The sequence below is a fragment of the Alligator mississippiensis genome, chromosome 9, assembly GCF_030867095.1.
Source record: "Alligator mississippiensis isolate rAllMis1 chromosome 9, rAllMis1, whole genome shotgun sequence".
NCBI classification, from domain to species: domain Eukaryota; kingdom Metazoa; phylum Chordata; order Crocodylia; family Alligatoridae; genus Alligator; species Alligator mississippiensis.
The window spans coordinates 4,014,149-4,039,638 of NC_081832.1; the positions used below are offsets into that span (position 1 = coordinate 4,014,149).

Consider the following 25,490-nt stretch of genomic DNA (forward strand, 5'->3'; position numbering starts at 1 on the left):
AGCAGCTCCCCGAATCCCAAAGCTCCGAGTAATTGGCTTCGGCACCAACCAAAATGTAAAAAAAAAAAAACAAAAAAAAAAACACTTTCCTTTGCTGCCACTCAAGGAAATTGGTAGGAGAACAAAAGCAGCAGGTATTCTTGGGAGACGTTCCAACTTCCCACCCCCAATCTCCCCTTCTTCCTCTCCTTCAGCTGCCAGATCCCTCTATTTTGATTAGCACAGGGGACAAATGCCACATGAAAACTAAAAAAAAAAAAAAAAGAGCTGGTGCATTTTAAGATAGACTGCTTTTTTTTAAATGCCATTTTCACTGAATCAAGGCTTTTTTCTCTCATGCACTTAACAATGAGAAAGGGGACTAATGGAGGGAGTGTGACGTGTAGCATATAGATATAAAATTAGCCTGGTAGATCAACTGGCATTTAAAGACGTCTCAAATGAAATAAGGCTGGATGATAACCGATAATGAGGCACTCTGTCTTCTCAAGGGCAGCTGAGCGGACGTAGATGTGAAGCCTCACTAGGCTTGAAGGATGATGGAAGTGGAGACGGTGCGAGCTGTTCATTAGTGGCTCCTCAATTACTCGACTTCGCTAGCTAAGCTGCTAAAGGGGAAACGAAGACGAGCGCCAGGTATTTTAACTCCCAAGAAAGGATCTGACGGGGTCGCTGCCAGTCTAAACTGCAGCAGCATTTTTTTGTGGCGTGCAAACCGAGGTCTGCTTGACTCGGTGTCCCCCTGTTTTGTTACCCATCTGTTCCTGTACATCACAGGGAATGCTGCTGACTCGAGTCAGGTACGTTTTTCACGGTACGCTGAATGACTGCTTCTCCCTTGAGTTAGCTGAGCCTGCATGCAATGCCTGTGGCCACATTGCTTATGCAGAGCTGTCTTTAGGTGTGGGAAGTTGCAACCAGCTGACCTTGTCTGGTTTGCAAAGCCTTAGCTCTACAGGTGCAAGCCAAGTGGAAAAGGCACATCGTTCAACTGCTGACCAGCCCTTTAAGCAAGGGTTTAGAGCAGCACAGAGTGAAGTAGTCCTATGATCTCGTGGCGATTTTCCACTCACTTTACACTGCTGTCAGGGCAACACAAAGTGCAAGGTAAGGATGAATCAGATCCAGGGCATGTTTTTGTCTCTAAATATTGCTTGACCCCATGGGACTGAAGCTTGCCCATTCACTCCTTTATGGAACCCGCTGCAAGGTCCATGTGCTTACTTCCTCTCTCCCTAGCAAGCCAGGGTTTGGTTGTTTTTGTCGCGTGCGCTGGCATTGAGTTGGTTTCTCTTTGGTTAAACTGGCAGTGAACCTCGAAAGCCGTGCATTGCTTTTCAGACATCCATGCACACACCCAGGAACAAGGCTTTCTTGGGAGCGAGACCGAACAAAACACATCCACATGTACTGCCGTGCAATCCCCATTACTGGCTGACGCTACTCCGTGGGAGCTTGCCCTCCAGTCCTGCCTCTTCTGCGTCTTACGGCAGAATCAGAGTTTCCTCTGGCTCTGAAACGAGGCAGTATTCAAGCGAAAGGCCTTGCAGGTCAAGCACTCCACACTATGGCTAGTCCCAAACCTCAAAGGCGGCACTTCCAGAAGGAGAAAGGAGAGAAAGCCACTGCATTAAGAAAAATTCATTAAGTCTCTAAAAAAGGAAGGGGGAGAGAACACACTGCCTAGCTTCACAGATGTGCTGTAAGGCACTCTGCACCAGAGGGATGGGAGACCATCATCCTATCCCCATCCGGCTGAATTTGGACTCACAGATCCTCCTGAAAATGAATAAGCCTTGGACTTACGGTGGCCGATCCACTCCTCGGTCCTCTGGTCCTTGTGAGCTTCCCCAGCATGACAAAGCCCGCAGTGGAGATGCTGCCCACTGCATTGACTGGTCTCTCCGCTATTTTCCTGCAGTCCAGGTAGAGTTTGATCTTGAAATGACTCACAGCTATGTGCACCTGGCGAACAGGCAAGAAGAGACGTGTTGGACCTCGACTGTGGGATGGTTCATGTACACATCTACCGGCAGAGGCAGGTGTTTTTAGTGATTGCAAAGGATCTGGGCTGGAAAGCACTAGAGCAGTGATTCTCAACTGGGGTGCCTTGATATACTTTCAGGGGTGCTGCAGGGAGCTACGCAGTATTCGCACTGTTACGTGTGCAACCATGGGCCACAAGATCAACTCAAGAGTGTTCCTACAGGAATCTATAGTGTGAACAAATAGTCTGACCTGCTGTGGTCGACCTGAGGGGGTTTTTTGCAACAAAGAACCACTCTTTTATTTTTCTGTTGTCAAAAAAGGAGCGACTCGAGTCACAAAAATCTGAGAAGCACTGCAACGTAGAATTACTTCTAATGGCTGAGACAAGGTCCTTTGGGTAAATCTGATATCTTTTATTAGTCCAACTTAAATAGTTGGAAAACAATTATTAACCCATACTTCTAATAGCTAACGTATCTAAAATGCAAAACCAGCGCTTCACAACTCAAGGCAACCATTCTCTGGAGAAACCATCCCCAGGGCTGTGATGTTAAATTACTCATCATCTTCCAGAATAAATCCCATCCTGGGTCTGCCTAATGAGATTGGTGCATGGTGCATGGTGCTGGTTTTGGGGGTGAGGGCACTTATCCACTGAGATCCTATAGGCTAAAGAGCCATTGGGGACACAGATGGCTTTCAGTCAATTAGAAATGAACATTTTTTAAATACTGAAATTTCACCAAAAATTGGGAGATGGGATCTCAGGAACAATTTTTTGAAACACCTTTTTTTTTTTTAAACCAGTTTGCAATTTTTCAATTTTTGAATTAAAAAAGAAAAGTGAGAAGGGAAATTCTTCCCCTTCTTTCGACTTCAACTAGTTCTGCTCTCCCTGTCAGCCTGGTCCAGATTTTAACTGGAAACCTTATGGTGTAAGGACAGGAGACCCCATTAGCAATCCATGAGTCACGTTCTGCAGGGCCTTGGAAAATAACTTTATTGCAACACAAATACCTCATTTCCTGCCAGACATGAAAATGCAAGGCCTCTCTTTTATATTCCCCGGGAGCTATTCTACAACTCCAAGGTATTGTTCTGCTTGCAAAGTGATTATTAATGGCATCGATAGAGAAGTGTGATGCATACGGGAGAAAAGCATGTTTTCCCCTTTGCATATTTGACACAAAACAAAGCAAAACACTTAAGAAGGTGAAAAGCATTCAGGACGTTTAGGTAAGAAGCAAAACAGCATGTCCCACCTGGTGGAATATGACTTTAAATCCACGCTACTTGTCCCTGCTTTCAAAACACACTTAAGCCACCAACTACACTCCAGCTTTGAGTGGGACTGAAATCCGTGCCTTCGTTGTGACAAATATACTCCAGTACAAACATTGCATTTCTCCGTTGGCACAGCATAGCTTTGGGAGGTATGGGCAGGCTACCAGGTTGAAAATGCCTTGTCTACCAGACTTACACTCAGGAGTGAATCCAAGTTTAATCCAGATGCAATTTATGGGTCTGGCTGGATTTGCAGCTCTGGTTCAGTCCACAGACAGGAAAGGATCCTAGCTATGAGGCTAGATTAGATACCCCACAGCACTGGGGTCTTTGAATCTTGGTTTAGGGTTTGGGTTTCTCACTCTTCTTGTTTTTATAAATTAACTGTACTAGAGAAACCGATCTGCCCACTCTCCGCACTAAGCATGTTCGATCTAGCAATATTTCACCAAAAAAAATATATTCTAATCGTGTCAAGTCGAGTTAGTTGGAAAACTCAAGGGAAGTTTAAACACAGGAGCCTGAAACAGATTGCCTTTGACAATAGTTCATACTCGGGACACAGAGACACAAAGTTAAGATGGAATCAAAGGCCAAAATGAACCCTGTCCTTTTAAATAATGGTGGACCAGACTGGATTTAAGATGCTGCCGCCAGCAAAGACAGGTAATATTAAAACACCATGTGGTCATAGATGCAAGAACACAGGGCAGAAGGGGATGCTTATATGCATGTCAAGGTGGACTGAGAAACTATAGTGCAGACACACATTCAAATGCGCTCTGGAAGATGTATAGTGAAACAGGACCCTGAACAGTTTATCCAGTGCCAGAGGGAAAGACATGAGACAGAACATGGCTATCCTCTTTAGAAGGCACTAGCATATGAGGGACTTCCAGACTGACACGGGAAAGCAATCATCGAATGCATCACCGTGGGACAGCGGCCGTTACCTGCAGGGCATCGGAAACCCAGGTCGACGGGCAGAGGCCAGGAGCCCTGACAGCGTATTCTTGGCCAAAGTAACACTGCTTCATTGCAGTAACCACATGAACTACATCTGCTTAGTTTGGGCCTTGCTGGGTCTAAACTTCAAATATTATGCAGACCCTTCCCTTAATCAGGTTTGCTCTCTCCTGAAGGCACGGGGCTTTTCATTAGAGCATGCAGGACTTGGACTGCAGGGTGGGGGGAAGCCACTGTAGTCATCCTGGGGACGACAAAGCAATCAGGACCCGTGGTGGAGATGATCTCTTTTATTAGACCAACTCGATTTTTGCAAAAAAAAAAAATCTTTAATTGCAAGATTTTGGGCACAAACACCCTTCATCAGGTGTTGGAGAAAAGATCGTAAAAGTGCTCCTGGGTAGAAACGAAAGTTCATCTTTCATAGGAGAGTTCAAGGCGTGATAAAATTTCCTGTTCAAAACGGTTCATTTTATGCAGGTTAGGCTCAAGGAAAAGTTGGAATAGGCTGTTTACCTGGAAGTTGTTTGTTGGTAAAGCAGGATGGATTCATATTTCTCTGAGCCTAATATGCTTATAAAATGAACTTTTCCAAACCACCTTCAACTCTCCTATGAAACATGAATTTTCATTTCTACCTAGGAGAACTTTTACAATCTTTTCTCTGATGCCCGATGAAGGATGTTTGTGCCTGAAAGCTTGCAATTAAAGAATTTTTTGCAAAAAATTGAGTTGGTCTAATAAAAGATATCACCTCTACCACGTGTCCTGGTTGTTTTTTTCCTCTAGACCACCATGACTACAACCTGGATACCTGCCACTCTGGAGAGGAACATGCTTTTCTGCCCTCTTGCAGGAGACATTCAAAAATCAAACGCCTGAATGAGGCGGTCGCCCACAGAAAGCCTGAGGCTGGTGGTGCAAGGAGTGAAAGATAAGTTACTACTCTCTCCTGCTCTTCCCCCTCTTTATTGCCAAATCCAATTTGTTACTGCCCTGAAAGCTTTTTAAACCTCCCCACGTCACGCTCCACGCTAACTCGCTGACCTGCTCACCATTTCTTCCACACGCCCCTCCACGGCTCTCCACCAACAAGCCTCATTTTTTCATTTCAACCTAAGTCTTCAAGGCAGTTAAGTATCTGGCCCTTAAGGAGATGTCTAAATTCCCCTTGAAATCAATGCTACATTAGGAGTCAGGCACCTAGGTGCCTTTGTGGATTTGGGCTTATGTATCCAAAAAAGAAAGGACTGTTTGGTTAACACAGCTTCTCCTGTGATGCTTTTTCTCCGCGCCCCTGAAGCTCCCAGGCTGCAGCCAGAAGGGAAAAGTGCACATTGCAAGGAATAAGTCAGTTGAGAGAGAGAAGTCAGGGGCAACATTAAATCAAAGTGGATGAATTGAAGGAGCACGGTAGCACTTATCACGCATCCCTTAGGGAGAAAAATACATATTTTTCAGACAGAGGTTATAACTTTACCAACACGTATATATGAAAATATATAAAATATGTATATTGTACAAAACTGGCAAAACTTCATATTTAAAAAAAAAGGGGGGGGGGGGGAAGAACACAGTTCAACATACCAAACTTATTCCACTGCTCTAGTGTTTCATGCATCTACCAGATACTATCTTTTAAATGTGAAAATTAGCCAAGTTTGTAATGTAGCAATATATTTTATATACTCACACATGTATATTAAAACATATAAGTAGATCAAGCTTTTTTCTTTTTTTTTTAAACAACGTGGAAAATATATATTTTTCATATGGGATGACCCAAAATGTCTTAACATCGCAACTCCAGTAATTGCTACTGATTTTTTTTAGCACATGCTAATAACCACTTTTCAAAATGAATAATATATACTGGTTGCATTTTTGTTTCTCAGCCTGCACTTGTGAGTTAATGAGCTAAGTCTCTCCCTCTCTTGATAAGGACCTTATGAAAGCTCCCATAGAATATCTTCTTCACTTCCTGTTGGTCAAAGATGACTTCCTGTAAATCAGTCTTGTAGTCATGATTGAAATAGGTCAAGGATTTCTTACTGGCTACAGGGGAAAATAGGACAAATAACAGCTTAGAATCAAAAGAGAATTTGATTTCACCTACAGTATGTTGCAAAAATTAATAAAAGCAATCTGCTTAAGCATGCTGAAATATTTCATACTTCACAATAAGAAGTTGTAAGACCAATGAAAGGAAAATAATAGTACAAGAAGGTATTACAAAAGAGTGTAAAAGAAATTAGGGTTTTAGGGAGGATTTTTTTTTTTTTAATTACACAGGAAGCATTTTCAAGCATTACACAGGGAGTTTTTAATTACATGGGGAAGCATTTTCAAATGTTACGCTGCTAGCAGTAACAAATGCTTCTCATCTAGGCTTGGTGCACACCACCTTTCGGCAACAAAAACATCCAAACGACTAATGAAAGCAGGGGTGTCGCTCTCATAAAATGCATACATATACCTGAACCTAATCTACGCCACGTGAAACCTTACAGTCAAGTATAACACCAAGGAGAGGCTGGAAGTCTTCATCTGTTATCTGCCACACAGCAAAGGGCTCTTTAGGAGTCTCTGGCAGGAGCCGGAGGACGAAGCTGAGGGTGTGCTCAGGTGGGATCCCTGGGAGGGGCGTTTCACTGGAAGGAAATAAGGAGAAGACGCTTCGGTGGTTTATGATCATGATGCCATTGACAGATGTTCACTTAAAGGAGTGATGGGATCTACCCCGCGATCCCAATCGCACCTCCTGCCGTGCTACACGTAGATGACAAAACATGGCATTTTAGGATCAGGAATCAGGCCCTAATCATGCTCTACTTGCCAGTACAGGGGGAGCCTGGGATTATGATCCGAGGCTCTGTTTGCACCAGCAAAGCTGCTGACAATCAGCTAATTGTCACCTGGCTCTGAGGACCCAATGGGTCGGTTTGACCCCCAAGAGCTGGCCAATGATCTGCTGATCACTGGCTGGGTCGGGATCACACCAGGGCTGGAGTGGGTATGGTCCACCCAGTTACACATTCATTTTAAGGAGAGAGAGAAACCAGCCACAAATGGGAGACTCCTCCCTAGCTTGCTCCTGCGGCCGTATGGCTGACGGCGATCAAACTTGGAGACATCCAAACCCCAAGCCGCCGGGCTTGGGCCTGCACATAGGATGTCCGCCAAATGATTTGGAAACATCTTAAACCCCAGGTGAAGGTGGAGGATATTTGCTGGTAGTAGGGCCACATATAGTTCTTGAATGACTCATGGATTTGGAATTGATTTGGCTTGGAACATGAAACAATTTACTAGATAAAAATAAAAATATAAAACATAAAAAATAAAATAAAATAATGTTGCAATTGGTTTTGCTTTTTGCTATGCCATTAATGGCCTGAATGCATGGCCAGGTTACACTTTAAGACACAATTCACTTGTCCATTGTATCTTAAGTGTAGTGTCTACCAGAGACCGGAGAGTCAGGGGGTAACCTCCCACCGTCCTGGGAGCAAAGCTGTTTCTCACTGAGAGATGGGGGCTTTAGAGGCACAATGGCTTGATGTGAATCAAAGTGAGGGCCAAAGCCGCTCTTAGCACAACTCTGTTACGACTGAAGGAATTACTCCACTAGAGTATTTCATCCATGTTTTGCATATTCCTCTTGGGTCTTGATGCTGTATTTTGAACACAGCGCTCAGGACATCCCAATGGCTTTTTTCATAATGCCACAAGGAAGATCCAGGCACAGTCGTTCCTGTCAAGCTGTCACTCCTTGAGTTGGCTCAGGGGTTGCTGAAGAGGCAGCAGAGGCAGCCCTGCCTCCTTCCATATAGACAACTCTAGCAGCTGATGAAGCAACTTGGATGAGTCCTGAAAGAGTCCCACACACCCACATCTTATCTTGCTGGGATCCTTTGACCCCAGCTGATTTTCTGTCCCTGGGGCAGGGGGCTGGACTTGATGATCTTTGAGGTCCCTTCCAGCCCTAACGTCTATAAAATCTATAAATCTCCTTGTCAAGAAGAACAACTGAAGGATGCATGACATAAGAAGCTGTGAAAGACCTGGGAGCCTTAATAGAGATGCTTAAAAGTCCTCGACAAAGAAAAAAACATGACCCATATGAAGATCATGCCAGCCACCTACACCCAAGGAGCTCAAACACAAAAACCTTGAAAATGCAAATCCAGATGTGGATTCCCGGCAGGGTCTGGCTTTCTTTTCGAGATTGCTGTTGCAAACGTATGAGAAAGCACTTGATTTATGCAAATGTCACTTAAGAGCTACAGATTAAAACTTAATGAGGTAGGTAGAATTAGCAGTCTGAAATGCATTCTTAATCTGCGTGGGACACATCTGCGTGGACAGATGCACAACTCATCGTGCATCCTTTCAGCACCGATTCAGAACTAGCGTCAAGTTCTTGTTTCTCTTTTCTCCGAGACACAGTGTCCTTGCAAGGCTATATTTGTGTGCCTGACATTCCCCCTGCTTAAACAAAAGGATTTGCCCATGATTTTCTGACTACTTAGACCAAAGCGCCTTCTGAATCTCCTCCATTCTGTTTACTGTAAGAAGCTTTGCTTCTTTAAATAAGATTAAAATGATCCCAATGCCACAGTAATTAGGCTTAGAAATAAAATAAGACGGAATATTAAGAGTCAAAATCTACCCTGATTTCTATGGTATAAAATACAATTAAGGTCACAGGGGGGGCGTGGAATGACAGCTTGTCCGTTGCGATGTTCAGGATTTGGAAAGGAGCTCATTGAAAAGCAAGCGCGGTGAAACCGTTAGTTAAGACTACTTGTCAATAAAAATCAGCCCACTCAGAGCAACCACAAAATTGCCATGTTACAATATTAATTGCCTGGCTCCAATCCAGGAACACTAGGAGAAGGGTCTAAAATATGGTCTTGTGCCAATCTTGTTTCCGGTTGGGACAGTTGCCTCCAAGTTTGATCTTTTAAGTCATGGGGTTTGAGGGTTAAAGAAGCCAGTCCTCCACCCAACAGATGAGAATTGAACAGAAGTCTGTTTATCACAGGCTGTCTCCAGATAGTTAATAATACTGGACAAAAGGACGATGGAAAGCCTGCTGCTAAGTCCCCATAGATGGACAAAATCTGAGCATGGCCTTGCATAAACTCAGTGCTCTGATCAACCTGTTGCATGCAATTAAATCCTGCATGAGAGACCCCATCTTCTAACCTGTTTAGAGGCAGCTAAGGGGTTAATGTATGTGTCACCACATACACATGCTAACGTTTGTGCATCACATAGCTAACGAGCAGTTGCTGTGACGGATATGGTCTGAAGTGCATTTGCATGGGCAGCTACACAATTCAAGGAGCATCTTCCCCTGTGCACATCCACCTCCCCAAGCTACCTGGTTCTCCGGGTCAGCTGAGTATCTCTGAACAGAGTGTAAGTCCGGGAGCCACTGAACACATACGGTTCCATAGCCACTCCTTTAATGGAGGCATATTCCTTCTCCACCAGTCCAAAAGCCTCCATTATATCAAATCCTGGAACAGAGAGAGGTAAATTAAGAAACATTCAGAAGGAAAAAACTTTTCAAAGTGGTCTACCTGAAAAATGACTCCTCTTTGTTACTTCCGAGGGTGAGTGCATGCGAGGAAGGGAGAGGGCTCTACACGAGTCAACAGCCCGACTGCATTTGGATTTGGATCCTTTACCAACATCTGCCACCAAATTGTCTCTGTCTTAGCAGAAAATGTGCACAGGTCTATTTTCCAGAGGTGGGTGACTGAGGAGCAGACAGTTTCCAAGATGGATTTTCAAAAGAGACCAAAACCCTTGGATCCCGCTCGGGCAATTGCAAATTTTCTCTCTTGGGAGCAGAGCATGTGCACTTCTGAAACTCTGGCCCTCAGTGTCTCTTGCTTAAAGTCTGGAGTTGGGAACAGAACGTTTATCGGCAAGGTGAGTTAGATGTAATGCAGTCCTTTTGCAGCATTGGAAGAAGTAAGCCCTCTGCTTACAAAATTTATGCTATACATTTGTGATTTAGTTGGTCTATAAGGTGCAAATTTGCCTTGCTCTATACCCTTGCAATGCTGGTTTTCAAAGCTCCAAAATGAAAAAGAGTGTGTGTATGTGTACACACACGCACACACACACACACACCCCTCTTTGAAAAAAGAGGGTTCTAATACATTCAAGTTTTTCAGCTTGATGCAACATATAATCAAAGAAGTGGAATCAGTCCAGTAATTGCTTGTGGGGGGAGGTGGGAAGAGCATTATCTTTTGCTCTGAAATTTGTCCTTGCATAGGCGAGAACCACAAAAGTTGGAAAATAATTTTTAAAAATTAAGTATTTCCATTTCTCTCCTTATTCTTCAAGCACTACACAGAGGTGACCTGTTTCAGGCAGTCTACAAAGATTCTCCCCTGACATCTTTGACATCTCATCTGCGGCTTCACATAGCTTCATCTCTCTTCCCGATTCGTCATTACAGCTCTCTGAGTCACTCTCTCATTTCAGATTTTAATATGCTCAGACCTTGCAATTGCAATTCTTTTTTTAGTTTATCTGAACTTACAGCAGGCTGGGCTGAAGGGGCATGTAGGGGGGAGAAGGAGAGAACTAATTCATTATAAATAGGAAAAGGAACACGTTCTTGCCTCATTCCTCACTTACGATTTACTGCGCCGCAGTTCTGGCTGCTGTTCTGGCTTAAGGCTGCTGGGGGATGCACTTTTATGATGCAGTATTAAAGAGTTCATCTGATCCACCTCAGAGTCACCTACCTTTGAATCCTGGAATTACCAACCCCATTAAAACGTGCATCACATACAGTAATATAAATGGTTATATGTGAAATGTAAGTTGTAATGATGACCACATTATACATTGGATCTGCCAGCCCAGTGAAGATGCCAAGACAAAGGGCTTTGATGGTGCCGGGTGTTTGCTAATGTTTGCCCCAAGGTTTATGGCTTGGTTATTCTGGCTTCTACATGCAGAGACTGAGCTGCTTTGCAGATTAAAGGGAGACAGAGGTACTGATGTGGCTTTCTTTACTGATGTTGCATCTGAAACCCTGACAGGGGTTAACATGCATATTCTTACCGCACCCCTGTACTCCCCACAGTGCTACTCAACAGCAAGGCTTGTTAGTGAATTGATAGGATCAGTCTGTTTTCACATTCATGGCCGAACACAACTGAAGCTTAAAACTCCTAAGATACCTTGTAGAGATCCTTCGACGGAGTTGAGAGTGGGGCAAGCTGCAAAAAGAAAAAAAAACACACACACAAGGGAAGTGGGGAGGAAGCTGATGAGAACCCAAGCAAGACAATCATGGTATACGAAGGAAGCAGAGGAATGGAAAGCCCAGGAAGACACTATATCATGAAATACGTACTGTTAGATTTATCGGTACATTTTGGTCCATTCCTCCAAGCCAAGCCCAGTCTGAGGGTACACTGAGGATTACATGCATCAGTGAGCCAATAGTCATGTATTCGGGCCATATTTTCAAAGGCTTGAGGACATATCCCTTAGGCTAAGTACAGACAGTCAAAAAGCCTGAGACTGAATCAATTCAGTCTTTGCAGGCTAGTCTATAGCTGTGTAGACTGAACCAATAAGCAAGTGAACAGACATTCACTTTTGATTCTGGAAATGCAGCCACAAGCCTGCAGTGGCCCAGGCCAAAAGCCGGGGGGCGCTGGAGCACGCCTCCCTGCTGGGCTGGAGCAGACAGCTTGGACCAACACTAGTCCTGCAAGGAAGGTGGTTACAGAGGAGGTGCAAAGCATCCTGGGATGCTGGGGGACTGTGAGTTAACTTAAATCTGGAGGGGATCTGGGACAGAAGTCCAATAAACCAATTTCACTTAAATCAGTGAAGTCTGATAGTACATCCATCCAGATTTATCTTAAACCAGTTTGGGCCATTTTGAAAGTGGTTTATGTGCACTGAACTTCTGTTGTGTTACAGATTTGATCCAGTTTCCAATTACTTATACTGGTTTATGCATAATTTCTGTCCTGAGCCCTACAGGTTTCTCACTCATCCATGAAAAATCAGATCAGCAAAAAGAAACTGTATATTCCCATAGCCAATCTGCATGTGAAAAAGATAGTGATATGCAAGGTTTTACATAGGTCAGCCATGAAATTATTTCCCCCTCTCATCATCAGGCTTCATTATACCTTTTTTATTTTGAACAAATCAATCTAGTACTGCTGGCCCATTACAATCTTAAATGCGGTCATAATTTGCTCATCCTGGAGGTAATTGTGGTCAGCCACAATCTAGATGTCAAACCTGTTTGAAGGAATGTAACTGCGTGCCCATTTTTGTACCCCAAACTCTGATTCCACCTTTGCAAACATATCTCCCTCCCCATCTTTATAAGATGGTCATTCATGCGGAGATTCTCCAAGCTATGGATACAAGCAGCTGTGCATGCATTTACAGGCAAAAGTGGATGTGTATTCACAAAGGTAAAAACTCTGCACAAAGATCATGCATCTCTGTACATCTGGGCTGATGCATATTCTTTCATTGTCATAGACACTTGGTAATTAAATTTGGAAACTTGCACATCTTTGGCAAATCTCTGCAGTTCACCTTTATAGGAAATCCCCTGCTAAATCCTAGAACATCCCTGAAGCTGCGCGTGTGAAATGCAGCTCATACAAATTGGGGACAAAAGACTGGGATCAAAGGCTCTTTGGTGAAGAGCTTGAGTTATAAATGGTTTGGGTAAAGGAGTGTTTTAAGAATCAGCGCACGAGCGCTCCTTTCAATTATGTGTTGCTGTTTAAATCCCTGGCCGTAGCTGCCAGATGGAGCTGGGACAAGGAGAATGTTTGATGCAAAAAAATCAGTGATGTCCCTGAAAATCAAGGACACTTGAGAAGATGGACTATTTAATAAGTGGCTTTTTAGGTCAGTGTTTTAACGCAGTTTAGCTGCTCATTATATTAAGGCTTCATTAAAAACATTCTATTGCTGTTATTACATCCTAGGGCATTTGACAGCTCTACCAGACAGGCAGGGCTTCCAGTCTTCAGTACCTGACTTCTGTTAACAATGTAAGAAAAGGTGGGGGAGAAAGGGTCCTTCCCTTCTCCGCTTCACAAGCGGGGGGACATTTTAAAAGCCCAGTTTTACTGCATTTATTTCTGCCCTTTCCCATCCACCGCTTTGTGTCGCAGGCTGATAGTGCCATGGTGTTCCTGGGTAGGACACGGACCCAGCAGATGTGGTACTGGCAGCTGCAGGGAATGCAGAATCTAAGCCTGGAACCGTTTTCCATGCTTATTTTCACCTACATCGGTGTAGGCTCATGGAAATGCCAGCTTTTCCTTCTTGGGAGATTCCCATTGAATCAAGACTAAAAGCAATAGGGGAGCCACAGAAAGCTGATAGGATTCCAACCAAATCAGCCCCATCCCTGGATGATCTACACTGCTCACCCCTCGGTAGGTCTTGGGCCACCACCTCTCTATCAGGATGGCATCATTCAGCTCTTCCACTCAAACTGGGAGCTGGGTGGTAGGTCCTATGTACCAACTGTGGTTTTCTCAATAAATTCATTTCTACACCTTGCAATTCTGTTTGCTTTGAGGCCACTGCAGCAGTAAGTAGCAAATACACAGCTTTCTTCTTCTATCACTTATTGAGAACCAAAGCATGTCAGAGGACACCTAAAACAATTTGACAGGTTATATGCCTGCTGGCTGAGCAGGTGTTTAACCATTTTCCATCTGGACTCCATAGGAGGACTAACTCCTTCGATCCAGCCCGTGCTTATGGACCCTCCCTGGCCAATCCTTCACCACTCACCTCTGCTTTGCAAGAACCTGCATGCTGTTTTATAGCCCTCTAATCTGCCAGCTCCCAGATGGAGCAAGGCACAGCTTGGACACATCCTCCAAGCCAACGCATAGTTTTTAACCCAATGCATACTTGTGGACTTCATTGCCACAGGATGTGGCGAAGGCAGATAGCACAGCCAGGTTCAGAAAGGGACTGGATACGTTTATGGATGATAGATGATCTATTGACTCGTATTGAATAGAAAGGTTGGAGATGTCTCCTATGGCATCTCTAAACCACTAATGATGGATACCAAGGATAGTGAATAGGGGTTAGATCACTCTAAAGATACCAGATTCAGTGCCCTCTCTCCATAACATCCATTCCTGCTATATTTGGAGACAGCAAACTGGGCTGGATGGACCACCGGTCTGACTCAGTATGGAACTTATTATGTTCTTATGTTTCTAACCATTTGGCCCTTGGTCTTTTAGGTACAGTTACCACAACTACAAGAGCCTCAGCAAGGACATCACCCCCGCCCAGTGCTCCAGGATGTGAGGCAAGAACTCAAAGTTGCAGTATTTTGGGTCTGGGATGTAGAGCAGGCCATGAGTGTTTCCAAACATGATTGCCCGCTGCCATATAGGAGCGATGCAGGCTACCCAACAGTGACAAACATTTTAAGCCAAGTGGGGCAAAAATCACCATCTTCTAAATTGGCTACACCAGGGCATCTGGTAGCTATCCTTTCATGTGTGAGAGCTTGGGTGTGCTCATGAGTCCTTGCGATTCTTCTCTCCTTGTTCTTCCTACAGCTCCTCTTGAATTCAAGCCTGACGGTGTACAACAAGCATCCTGCAACCTCCAATGGCGTCTCCCAATAGCTAGGTTAGCTACCAATATTCTCAGATTCTTATAGAGCAACTCTTACAGCACTTGCAGTGTTGTTACATGTCAGCTGGACTTCTGTCACAGGCACAACTTTAAAACCCTATAGGATTTATTATCTTTTCTATTGGCTTTTTGAACCCCATCGGAAAGACGGTTCGCTATTAAATTCCACAGAGTGACTCATAAACCTTATGGGCTGTTATTTTCCATTTTAACTTCCACAGGACATTTGCATTACGGTCTAAGTATGCAAATCAATATGCAATTTAACAATAAGCCACTTGAAAATTTAGGCTGATGTGTTCTTTTGTTTGCTACAAATGATGATTTTCTCAGTTAATCTGCTTCCCCCCCTAGACTTTCCCTAATAAGTATTAAAGCTGAAGTTCTATTAGCAGCATTTCAAATGGAGAGTTACATACGCTGTTTCCACAGTATCTGTATTCTATAATTTGCTTTATAACCGCTTTTTTATATCCCCGGCTGTATAACATTTGTTCTTAATTCACTGGATAACATGCTTTACATCATGTAGCTTGCAAATGTAGCTGCATACACTCATTAAATTTAATAACACGTTTTATTTGGGGCTTTAATTTAAAGTATTTCTGACATATATTTGTTGCTCTATTTTAGCAGAGTACATATGAACATGAGCCTTTAAAGTATTGCTAGGAGCTCACTTTAAGGGACTCTAAGCCTGATGGTTTTGCATGTATTTTGCTTCTTGCTGGACAGATTCATGTCCCCTGTACTGCTTGCAACCAGGGGAGAGATAACATATATCCCCCATCCTGCTTAAAATAACGACCCAGATGCTGCACTTTTACTGCTACAAGAGGAAGCTTGGGAACTTCACTTGGAGCAAGGCTGACTTACCCTCCATTTTGAAGGGAAGAAATCCTCGTGTTGAAGGGAATTTAGTCAATGCAGAAGCTGGAAAAAAAAACAATGTATTCATGAGTTCTGGTCCTGGAACTGGGATGTTTGGCTCTCTATTCTTCAAGGCCAATGAGCCTTCCCTGTGCCTTTTCCAAAGGCAGTCATGTCTCAAAAACACCATATTGGATGGGCATATTGTTTGAGCGGCACCTTGTTCCAGCCCAAACACCTTTAGGCTTCCCCTTGCCCACCTTTTCAAAGAGGTTAATATTTGCAAAAGGGCAGAGGGGACATAAGTCCCTTTGGGTACATCATTTTTAACCCTGAATACTCTGTGGCCTAGTTTCAGTGTCTGAAGAACGATGTGTGGTCACACATACAAAGTCCTGGCACTTCTCACGGCCTGACCCTGCCACGTAACAGTTAGCATTGCTTTCCCCAGGCTTTTGGCCTTCTCGTCTAATGGGGACAACGATTGCACCACTCAGTGGGGATGTAGGGATAAAAGGAAAGCTGCATATGGGATAAGGAGTGACTGCCCATTTGCTTACCAGTGTGGCCAGTAGTAGACACGGTGTCGCTCTCTCCTGTGTTATGGATGGCAGAAACCATCACCTTGTATGCCGTGCTGGGGAGCAGAGACTGAAGGGTCACACCGCTACTTTTACCAGAAGCTATTATCTGCAGCGGGGAGGAGACGAATGGATTATGCTCAAGCAAGGTTCTCGTTTAGGCTTTTATTCACATGCAGATACAACACAAAGCATGCGAGCTATCCAAGACTACAGAAACACCCTACATCCCCCATCCTCAGTATCCTGCTGAATCCACTTTGGATTCACTTCAGGTCATCGGAGAAGATTCTCAACCGTGCAAAGGGCTGTTGTGTGTCCAATTTCCGCCGAAAGGGAGAAGACAGAGAACTTGCTTCCTTTTCCTACAGACCGGCAGAAGGGCAGTCATCCAGGCTGATCAAGGTGCTGAGTAGTTCTTCATAGGACATGTTTTAAAGTCCAGAGGACTTTAAAACTTCCTTATGACCCTGCAGTCTCTCTGGAGCCAAGCAGAGAACCTAAGCATTAAAGATAAATGTTCAACCCCTCTAGGTCGCAGGGGTAGTACGTTTGTCCTTAATTCTCCATCGCTCCAGTCTAGGGAGGAAAGGGGATGCTCAGAAGAGAGATTTCAAGATTAATTCTACTGATGTCTTATACAGAAAACCCAAAAAGGAGCCTAAAAGGCTTTGGGTCAGACACACAACTGGAGAACCTCTTCCTAGTCAGTCATTCAGAGGAAGCGGGGTCACTTCTGAGCACCAAATTCCTTGCAGTAACGTAGCCTCTGAGCAGCAGAGACGCCCTATGCCTAAAGAAGGGTGACTCCACCTGAAAGTTGGCCAAGAACTTTTTTCCAACTACTCAGCTGGTCTAATTAAAGACATCACATCTACTCAAAGAGCCTGTCCTTAGACAGACACGGCTACAACCCAAAAACTCTGGCCTTAATGGAGTTACGTCTGGCATGAAGCCGACTTCCAAAGCACTTACTGTTTCCCGAGCGCCCTCGTCAGATTTGGGGGCATAGGTCACTCTGTAGTGCTGGATGCGGCCGTCTGGGGGTGTCCAATGGATCTGCAGGCTGCTGGTGGTCTCTGAATCGATGAACAGGTTGGTGGGTGGATTCCTGGAACCTGCAGCAGGAACAAAGATGAGGGATATTCACTGTCCGGATCGTTGGTACTTGCTTCCCTGCTCTTTTGCTGTAATAAGCAGAGGTGTATACAGAGATGGAGATATTGTAGAGACTGGGGGGAGGAGAGAGCAGATATAAGAGAAGAGGACATTGCCTGGGAGTTTAGACAGGCCTCAGCAGAGAAGGAAGAGGAACACTTTGGAAAGGAGAAGGGACTTCTCAGAGCATAAAAAATATACTAGTGTATCCCCTGCTTCCCCAACATGTGTATGGGATCAAGGATATCATGGAGTATAGACCAAGCAGTGCATGATGTGATGAAGCTAGTCCTCCCTCGTGTCACCTGTGCATCTCACAAAGTCATTTCGTACCACGGTTGGGCATGGCTCCTATTGCAGAGCCTGTTCTCAGTGACAGTCCTACAGTGGCAAAGGCAGGGAGTTAATGACTTACGGCATCAGCACCAGTCCTACTGGGCAGGGTAACTGTGAAGCCCCTAGTTTCCAGACTGGGAGAGAGAACAACAATAATAATTAGCACTTGCATCATAGTGGACATACTGCAAGCGTGGGGATAACATTGATGGCAGGGCTGCATGGTACAAGGCAACACAGTGCACGAGGCCCGAGGAAGAAACAGGGGGTCACCCCCATTTTACCAAAGGGTTACTTGCCCTACCCAAAGAGATAGGGCCTGGTCTTCAAACCCAGGAAGGGAAGAGAGTTGTACTAAGAAAGGAAAGGGAATCTAAGAGAGACTAGAAATTGGCAGCTCAGCCGAGAGGAGAAGCAAGGACAGGGCTGCTTCCAGGGCATGAGCTCGCTCCTCTCCAGCTTTGTCTGCAGCATAAAAATCCCACTTTCCAGCCATGCGACCTTAGCACATGCTTTGCATGAAGTGGCAGCTCATTTGCATTCTCATTGATTCCCTTTCCACTTTCTGGGTCAGATAAGCTTGGTGGTGCCGAAACCAAATAAAAAATGATTGACCGAGCTTCAAAGCTGTTGCTACACGCCAACCCCAGGTGAGGCAGGCAAAGAGGAACTGAAGCCTCTTTGCTCCATGGCAGAGGGGGAGGCAGGGAAACAGCCTGCCTGAGCCCAGGGCAGGTGCTCAATTCCCAAGCAAATAGAAATCAAACCAAAAAAACCCAAATAAACCAAACATAAAAAAAAACCAAAAGCAAGCAACCGACCCCGCTCATCTTTATTCAAAAGATTAAAGAGTTCCAGCAGAGTCCAAACAATATGTGCTCCATGCTTTCCTTATTGCAAGTTCATCCGGCAGGAGTAGAGATCTCATATAGGGAAAAAAAGCCTTGTCCACACACCAGTGCTCCCTGCAACGTCAGTGCCAGCAGAGCTGCCCTGGGGTAAGATCAAGGGTGAAAATAATCCATGCATGCAAACCAGTGTGTGGCAGCACGCTCTTCCAGTTGCACTATCCCCTAGGGCAGCCACAAATTAGCCCTACACCCCAAATGCCATTCCAATCCCCTTCCCCGTCTGATCTGCTGCTCTGCTTTCTGCTCCCTGCCTTGCATCCTTGCACTCCCTGCCCGGTTTGCTGCTTGGCTTTCTGCGGCTGCGTCATGCACAGAGGCTACCCGTGCCACAGGTTGGCCACTTCTGCCCTACAACATGCATCTACAATGCAGTGCTGGGCAGAGATACCCCAAGTACCTCTGAAAGGGTTTGCTCGGGCTCTGGAAGCTGTTTGCTTGCATTAGTGCATGGGCTACGACTGAGCTCTGCTGAGACGCAGGGTCGATTAGCCCAGGTGGCCTGTCACCCAAGGGTCTGGCTGTCTCTTCACAGCACTGCTTTACAGCATGCAAGATACCTCCAATTACACCCTGGCCTATCCTGAATCTCTCCCAGGTTTATGGTCTGTGTTGACCATGACGTTCAGCTAAGATGAACCCCAGATTCCCCTTAGTCTTGCAACCTTAAGAGACTGGCTTGCAAGGAGAGACTGTTTGAAAGCTCCCAGGTCCTGGCAGAAGTTGACAGCATGGATCTGATAGAGAAGGGAAAGGTCACATTCCCAGGTTGCCCAGGAGGAAACCAGTACTTCCAGCACAGCGGTGCCATCTGCACCAGTGTCCTGTGCTGCCCCTAAACCTCCCTCTAGCTTTCCTCCTCCACAGCAGGGCTGCCGGCTGCCTGACTCCTCGGGCTAATCATAAAACCCACACATCCTCAGATAACAGTGAAGCCCCAGAGACCTCTCTGTGCTAAGAGGCACCGCTGCCCATTTCAAACATCCTCTCCTAGGTTCACCCAATCCATCACTATTATGTGCACAGTGAATGCCCTGGCTGAGAAATAGCCTGGCTTCTTCTCAACATCTCTGCTCCTCACCATAAGTCGTCTTCACCTTCTTTACCAACCAGCAGCTTGCTACTTCTATCCAGGCTCTGCGCCTGGGAATCTCAGCTGCTTTGATCTGTATTCAGTTCCCAGCCCATATAATTTACCCTGGCAGTGATGGAAACCTGGACAGTTGAACTAGAGCCTATGTTTGGAAAATATAGAAACGTTTGCTAGCCCTGTGGTCTTGGGGCTTCACTGGGAGGCTGGAAAGATGTATGGAAACCCCATCAGGGGGCAGGGAATTAAATGGGGGTGCTGCATCTTTAGTGAGTGTCCTAACCACTGGCTATGGGGCAGGATGGGGTCTGTGGCTGTGTTTTGTGGCTCTACCATCAAAGATAACACCCCCCCTTTCCCCAGAGGGGATATTCAATGAATTCAAGTGCAATGTCCGCGTCGTTCTGAGCAGCTGAAATCACACTTTCCAACAAATTTACTGAAAACAAATCCCAGCCCAACTCGACAGCAGAAGGTAACGCTTAGTAGTGGGTGATTAAGGATCCTACTTCTCATAACCAGCTTTCCCTAAACACAACCACGTCCCCCTGGACTGAGCGTTGAGCTGGGATGTGGTCCTAATTAAGATGAACTCAGTGCTCTTACCTCATCCGTTAGGGAGGAATATAGGTTCACTTCACAAAACCAGCACACCGAGGCAGGTATTTCACTGACTCGATTTTTTCCAAGGGGAGGATATTCAAGGGAGAAGCAGAGATTGAGGGGAGCTTGTGTTACTGATGTTCCCCGCTGTGTTTGCCTTCAAAGATTTCCCTTAAAGTACTGTGGTTTTTTGCAAGATTCTCCGTACAACCCTATTTTAAAAAGTTAAAAAAAGCCTCAACCTTCATGGCTGAAACTTTTCTAATTTAAAGGGACGCTGACAAGAAAGGGAAAAGAAAAACCAGCAATGGAGTCACCTTCCATCCCCCATATCCACTGCATTTTGCACTTTGCTCTGGCACCAGGCACTAGTTTGCAGAGATGAAATACAGCAGAGAGCTTGCATACTGTCTGAATTGCTGGTGCTTTCTCAGGTCTGGGACAGACATTGCATAAACTGGTTTGACCCAAATCAGTTAAGTCTGATACTACATTCAACCAGGTGTATCTCAAACCAGTTTTAGCCATGTTCATGTGGGCTTATGTGCATTGAACATCTGTTCTGTTACAGGTTTAAACCGGCTTCTGATCACTTAAACCATTTTGTATGTCATGTCTGTCCCTAGCCTCAGCCTCCAGACTTTGGTTATAAAAATGGAGCAAAACCATGGAAATAATCTAATTTTTTTCTTCCAAAGAAGCTTTTCCTGGTTCAGTTTGAAGCCCAAAACCTGTGTCCGCCTTGCCTAGCACTTTCATCACCAGGACACCCATGGCCTGAGCCATTTTCCAGCCAGTGAGACCACAAGCCTCTTCAGCAAGGAATAGGAAATACAGGCTCAGCAATGTCCTTAGCCTCTTGTTGAAGCCTGACACCAAAAGCCACAACATGGAGCATTTGCAGTGGTCTGTATGATGTGGATCTGCTCTGTTATTTTACTACTCAAGCTTCAAAACATATCCAACTGTTTGATGAAGCCTCTAACTAGCTATAATTGTCCCTTTGTCTTATAGACCATTATGGTGCACTGCATCTGTTGCATTGATTCCCCTTTTTGCTGTGCAGCATTTTAAGGCGCAGCTAGGGCAGCGTTCTGCAAGAACATGTTGTTATTATCATTATTATTCATTATTAATAAAACCAGGGCTTTCGATTCCAAGACAGCCATTTACTCTGATCTTCATCAACTCAGAAAACACAATATGGTAGCTAAACAAGTTTACTCTGCAAATAAAGTTGAGAACTAAGGCGGCAGAGGAATAGGAGATGGAGGAGACTGCGGATATTAAATGAATCGTGTTCCTTTCACTGCCAGCAAAGCCATTAGGTGGGGAGTATTAATTAGGAGAACCTTTGGGAATGCCGGTTTTTTTAACCTCCGTGCAAAGCAAGATTTAGCTTCTTCCTCCAAGCAGCATTTGACTGCAGGGTTCGTTCTCATTTACGTAAGTGCCCCCAATGCAGAGTGACTCAGCAATTAGGCACCCACCAGATTTTGCACCTTCCTTAATAGACGGCATTTGATAAACAAGCAACGTGCATTAAGCAACGTCGACACGGCAAATTAAACACCCCGTGGTAAGTCGGGACAATCTGCTCCAATACATGGTGTATTCTCTAATGGGGGTGGGGAGAAGGGAACAGAAAAGAGGACTGTGCTCTGCTTCAAGGGTACCAAATGCAATCAGCTTTTGTGCACAAGCTGCAGATCTGCAACGTCCCAGCCTACAGCACATCATCTGCGGCAGCAGGAGCCCACTTCAGTGGAAGGTAGGAAGAAGGCATGGCTTTCAGAGAGGAGACACTTGGGACCCTTGAGGATGCCCAAAGGTGGACATCCAAAATCAGCGAGCCCTTTGAGAATCACAAACCCAATACCTCACATGCAGCAGTGGTCACACCTGAGTGACTGGCTTGCAACTAGATAGCCCCTGGGCAATTCCCTCCCCTATAACCACAGGACCCGTGCACTCATCACTCACTGGTCCTGTGCTGAATAGAGACCGTGTCACTTCGTGCGCCATCCTTGTAATACGCCCACATCGATATCTGGTATTCTGTGTTCTTCTTCAGCCCTGGCAAAACAGCATTGGCCACATTGCCAGCAACAGAGAGCTGTGATATGCAAGAGAAAGGTCTGTAAATGGAGGACCCAGGCAAGGGCATCGAGCAAGAAATAAAACAGCAAAGGCTGAAGTCCCTTCATGACAAGGGAGACTTCTCTGGAGAGTCTCACTTTCTACAAAGAAGGTGATCTCCTGCAATAGCTTGCCCCACGTCCTCTCTGCATAAGGAACCGAGTGTTTGCAGACGTATGAAGACATGAGATGTTCCACCTGCAATCAAGGCTCTTCTTTGCGACGTTTCTACAGGTGCTGAGCCACAGTAGATTGGGGCAAAAGCTTCCTAACTGGACTCTGACCCCAGCAACCCATTGTACAGACTGTGGTACAAGGGCTGCAACCCCAAAACTCAAGAAGCCTCAATTACTTTGCACAAAGGAAACACATTTGACATATTCCCGTTGTTTCTTCCCACATGGACTGCATTTTATATCATGCACATTAACTGGAGCAGCTTCAAAAGCACTAGTCCATGTGTATATTGAGCACCCCTCATAGCCCAATGCCAGCATACAACATATTGTTCCAATTATAAGTTGACCCTGAATAAGTCAAGCTCATATTTTGAGGTTCAATAATAATAATAAAAAAAACCCTTGAATAGAAGTTGCTAAAACTCCAGGTAAAGACTTCAAACTACTCTTTCCCTTATACAATCCCACAGGAGACTCAACTAGCCATGGGAGGGACCCCAAGAAATAAATGCATGAACTGAACTGTAAAAAAATTGCAACTGGGTATTGTGATTGCATGCCCAAAAATACTCCAGGTCAAGGCTATCAAGAGGCCAGTTGTAGGTTGGCCACATGGAACAATAGTCTGATGCTATTTTCATGTTTCTTTTAGAGGAATAAAAAGGTAAGCTTATCATCAAAACATCACAGCCCCGGCCTGCTCATCATAAGCATGCCCCACGCCACCTCAGGTGTTCACTGGACCATACCTCCTGAGATTTCGCCTCGCCAAGCACATTCCACTTAATCTGATAGACGACCACATCGGAGGCCGCGGCCGCTTCCCATTGCAGACGGACATAGTTTCCTGAGAGCTCGGTAACCTTCACAGCGCTCGGTGGAGGAACTTTTGCTGAGACACAGAAGGAAACAAGCTGAGGATCAGGAGCTGACACCGTCTTGTCAGAGCCCTGGTGTGGAGCAGATGGTCAGGGTGAAAAGCATTCAAGGAGCAGCTGGCTCCAACCAGCCTGTCTTTCACTTTGTCAGACCCCCCCCGATTACAGCAGCCCATCAAGATAGACAGGGATAAAATATTTTTTTTAATGCTAATTAAGGATAATTATTTCATTTTGCAGAAGGAATGCTACCGTGCTGGCACTTGGGTGGGGGAAGAGGCTGGGAAGGGTTTTCAAGGACAAAGAGGTGAGTGCTACACCCCAGGCTAGAAGGCAAGGAAATCAAGAGGGTCTGTTTCCTTCTCATCTTCACGGTTATAATTTAGGATGGGTTGGTTTCAACTTCATTGCTCCTGGGTGTTCACACAAGTCCTGGCACTGGTATAAGTAAGGTGTTATTCGGGGAGACTTCAAGTAACACGGCTAGGCATTTCACCCCCCCCCACCCCCCACCCCATCCCACAAATATTTGCTCGGGTTTTGCACTGAGTACTTTTGGTATCATTTTCCAGGACTATATGCCTATTTTAAGCAAAAAATCACGCAAACACCAGTTTGAAATGGTGCCACTATAACAAAGATTTGTTCACAATGCAAGCTAGGCCCCGGACTCTACAAAGAGCTTGATGTGAGCGGACCCTGGCTGCACTGCTCATGGCCGGACAGGGGCTTTTGAACGTTTTGCACTCAACTTTTGCCCTGCCATTGTCATAAGATGTTGGCAGTCAGGAGCCAGAAGAGATACTGCATGGCTTTCAGCCACAGTGCAAACGGCAAACCTTTGCATCTACAGAGCAACAAGGGTCGGCTGTGAAATCCGTGAATAATTTCAAATCATGAATGCATTCAAGAATCTCCCAGGCTGCTTCTGGGTGAGTCACACATGGGAAGGCAGGGGGGGATTTGCTGAATAACATTAACGGTTATGACTTATTTATCCAGCTGTAGCGCTGACCTCCTTGGATAAGGCATAGGAAGAGTTAAAGCAGCCCCATGTTTTGCCTGAAAGTAGAAGAAGATTCTTCTGCATTTTAATTTTGCTCAGAAAATATTATCTGTCATCTTTATCAGTTTGCTGTCCTGCTGTGCTGCTTGGGAAATGCAAGGGAGACGACACATCCACAGAACAACCCAGATACAAGAGGCCAAACTCTCCTGCGTGCAGCAAAGCAAGATGCAGGCCGAGCTGGATAGCAAGGGCATGAGCACAGGGAATTGGAAACCAGGAGAAAATCCTGAGTGAGGAAGGTGAAGGTTTAGGAAGGGCAAAAACACATTTCAGTGGGCTGACGGGGGAAGTACCTGTGGGGGAGAGAGGAGGAGAAGTGGGCAGGCACAGGGAAGGTATCAGCGAGACCAAGCACCCACCCAAAAGAGGGGCAGAAAACCAAGGAAGAGAAGGGAAATGAAGAAAAGGAGAAGGACAGCAATTGGCAGCAGTTACAATGGCAGGGATGGGGAGTGGAAGAGACAGAAACAAGTGGAAGAGCAACGAAGCCCCCTTGACGGATTGGACTTTTTATTATAAATGCCCTGTGTTATTTTATTTCCCCAGCACAAAAGGGGAGCAGACAAGAGGGTTGTATTTACCTACCTACTGGGCACCATTGGCCCATACAAATCACCAAGCAAATCAGGCGTGGACCCTTGCCTGGTGGAAATGTCACAGTGAGAGTCTCAAGAGTGCAAAGTGCAGGTGGGTAGCCCCCGGCCCCACCAGGGGAGGAGAAGAGGGAGAATTGCTGCTGGGA

At 45.3% G+C, this 25,490-nt stretch overlaps 1 protein-coding gene across 1 annotated transcript in view; it reads right to left on the reverse strand.

Annotated features, from left to right (window-relative positions):
• The window catches only part of COL20A1 (collagen type XX alpha 1 chain), a 76,992-nt gene that overhangs the window by 18,775 nt on the left and 32,727 nt on the right, over positions 1 to 25,490 (reverse strand). The window contains exons 15-24 of the mRNA XM_014609765.3: positions 23,551 to 23,693; positions 22,467 to 22,599; positions 17,364 to 17,506; positions 16,368 to 16,497; positions 15,814 to 15,870; positions 11,457 to 11,495; positions 9,629 to 9,767; positions 6,748 to 6,890; positions 6,185 to 6,294; positions 1,807 to 1,965 (exon numbers count right to left, since the gene is read on the reverse strand). Of these exons, the coding sequence (XP_014465251.2) occupies positions 1,807 to 1,965; positions 6,185 to 6,294; positions 6,748 to 6,890; positions 9,629 to 9,767; positions 11,457 to 11,495; positions 15,814 to 15,870; positions 16,368 to 16,497; positions 17,364 to 17,506; positions 22,467 to 22,599; positions 23,551 to 23,693 (1,196 nt within the window). The remainder of the gene's footprint in view (positions 1 to 1,806; positions 1,966 to 6,184; positions 6,295 to 6,747; positions 6,891 to 9,628; positions 9,768 to 11,456; positions 11,496 to 15,813; positions 15,871 to 16,367; positions 16,498 to 17,363; positions 17,507 to 22,466; positions 22,600 to 23,550; positions 23,694 to 25,490) is intronic.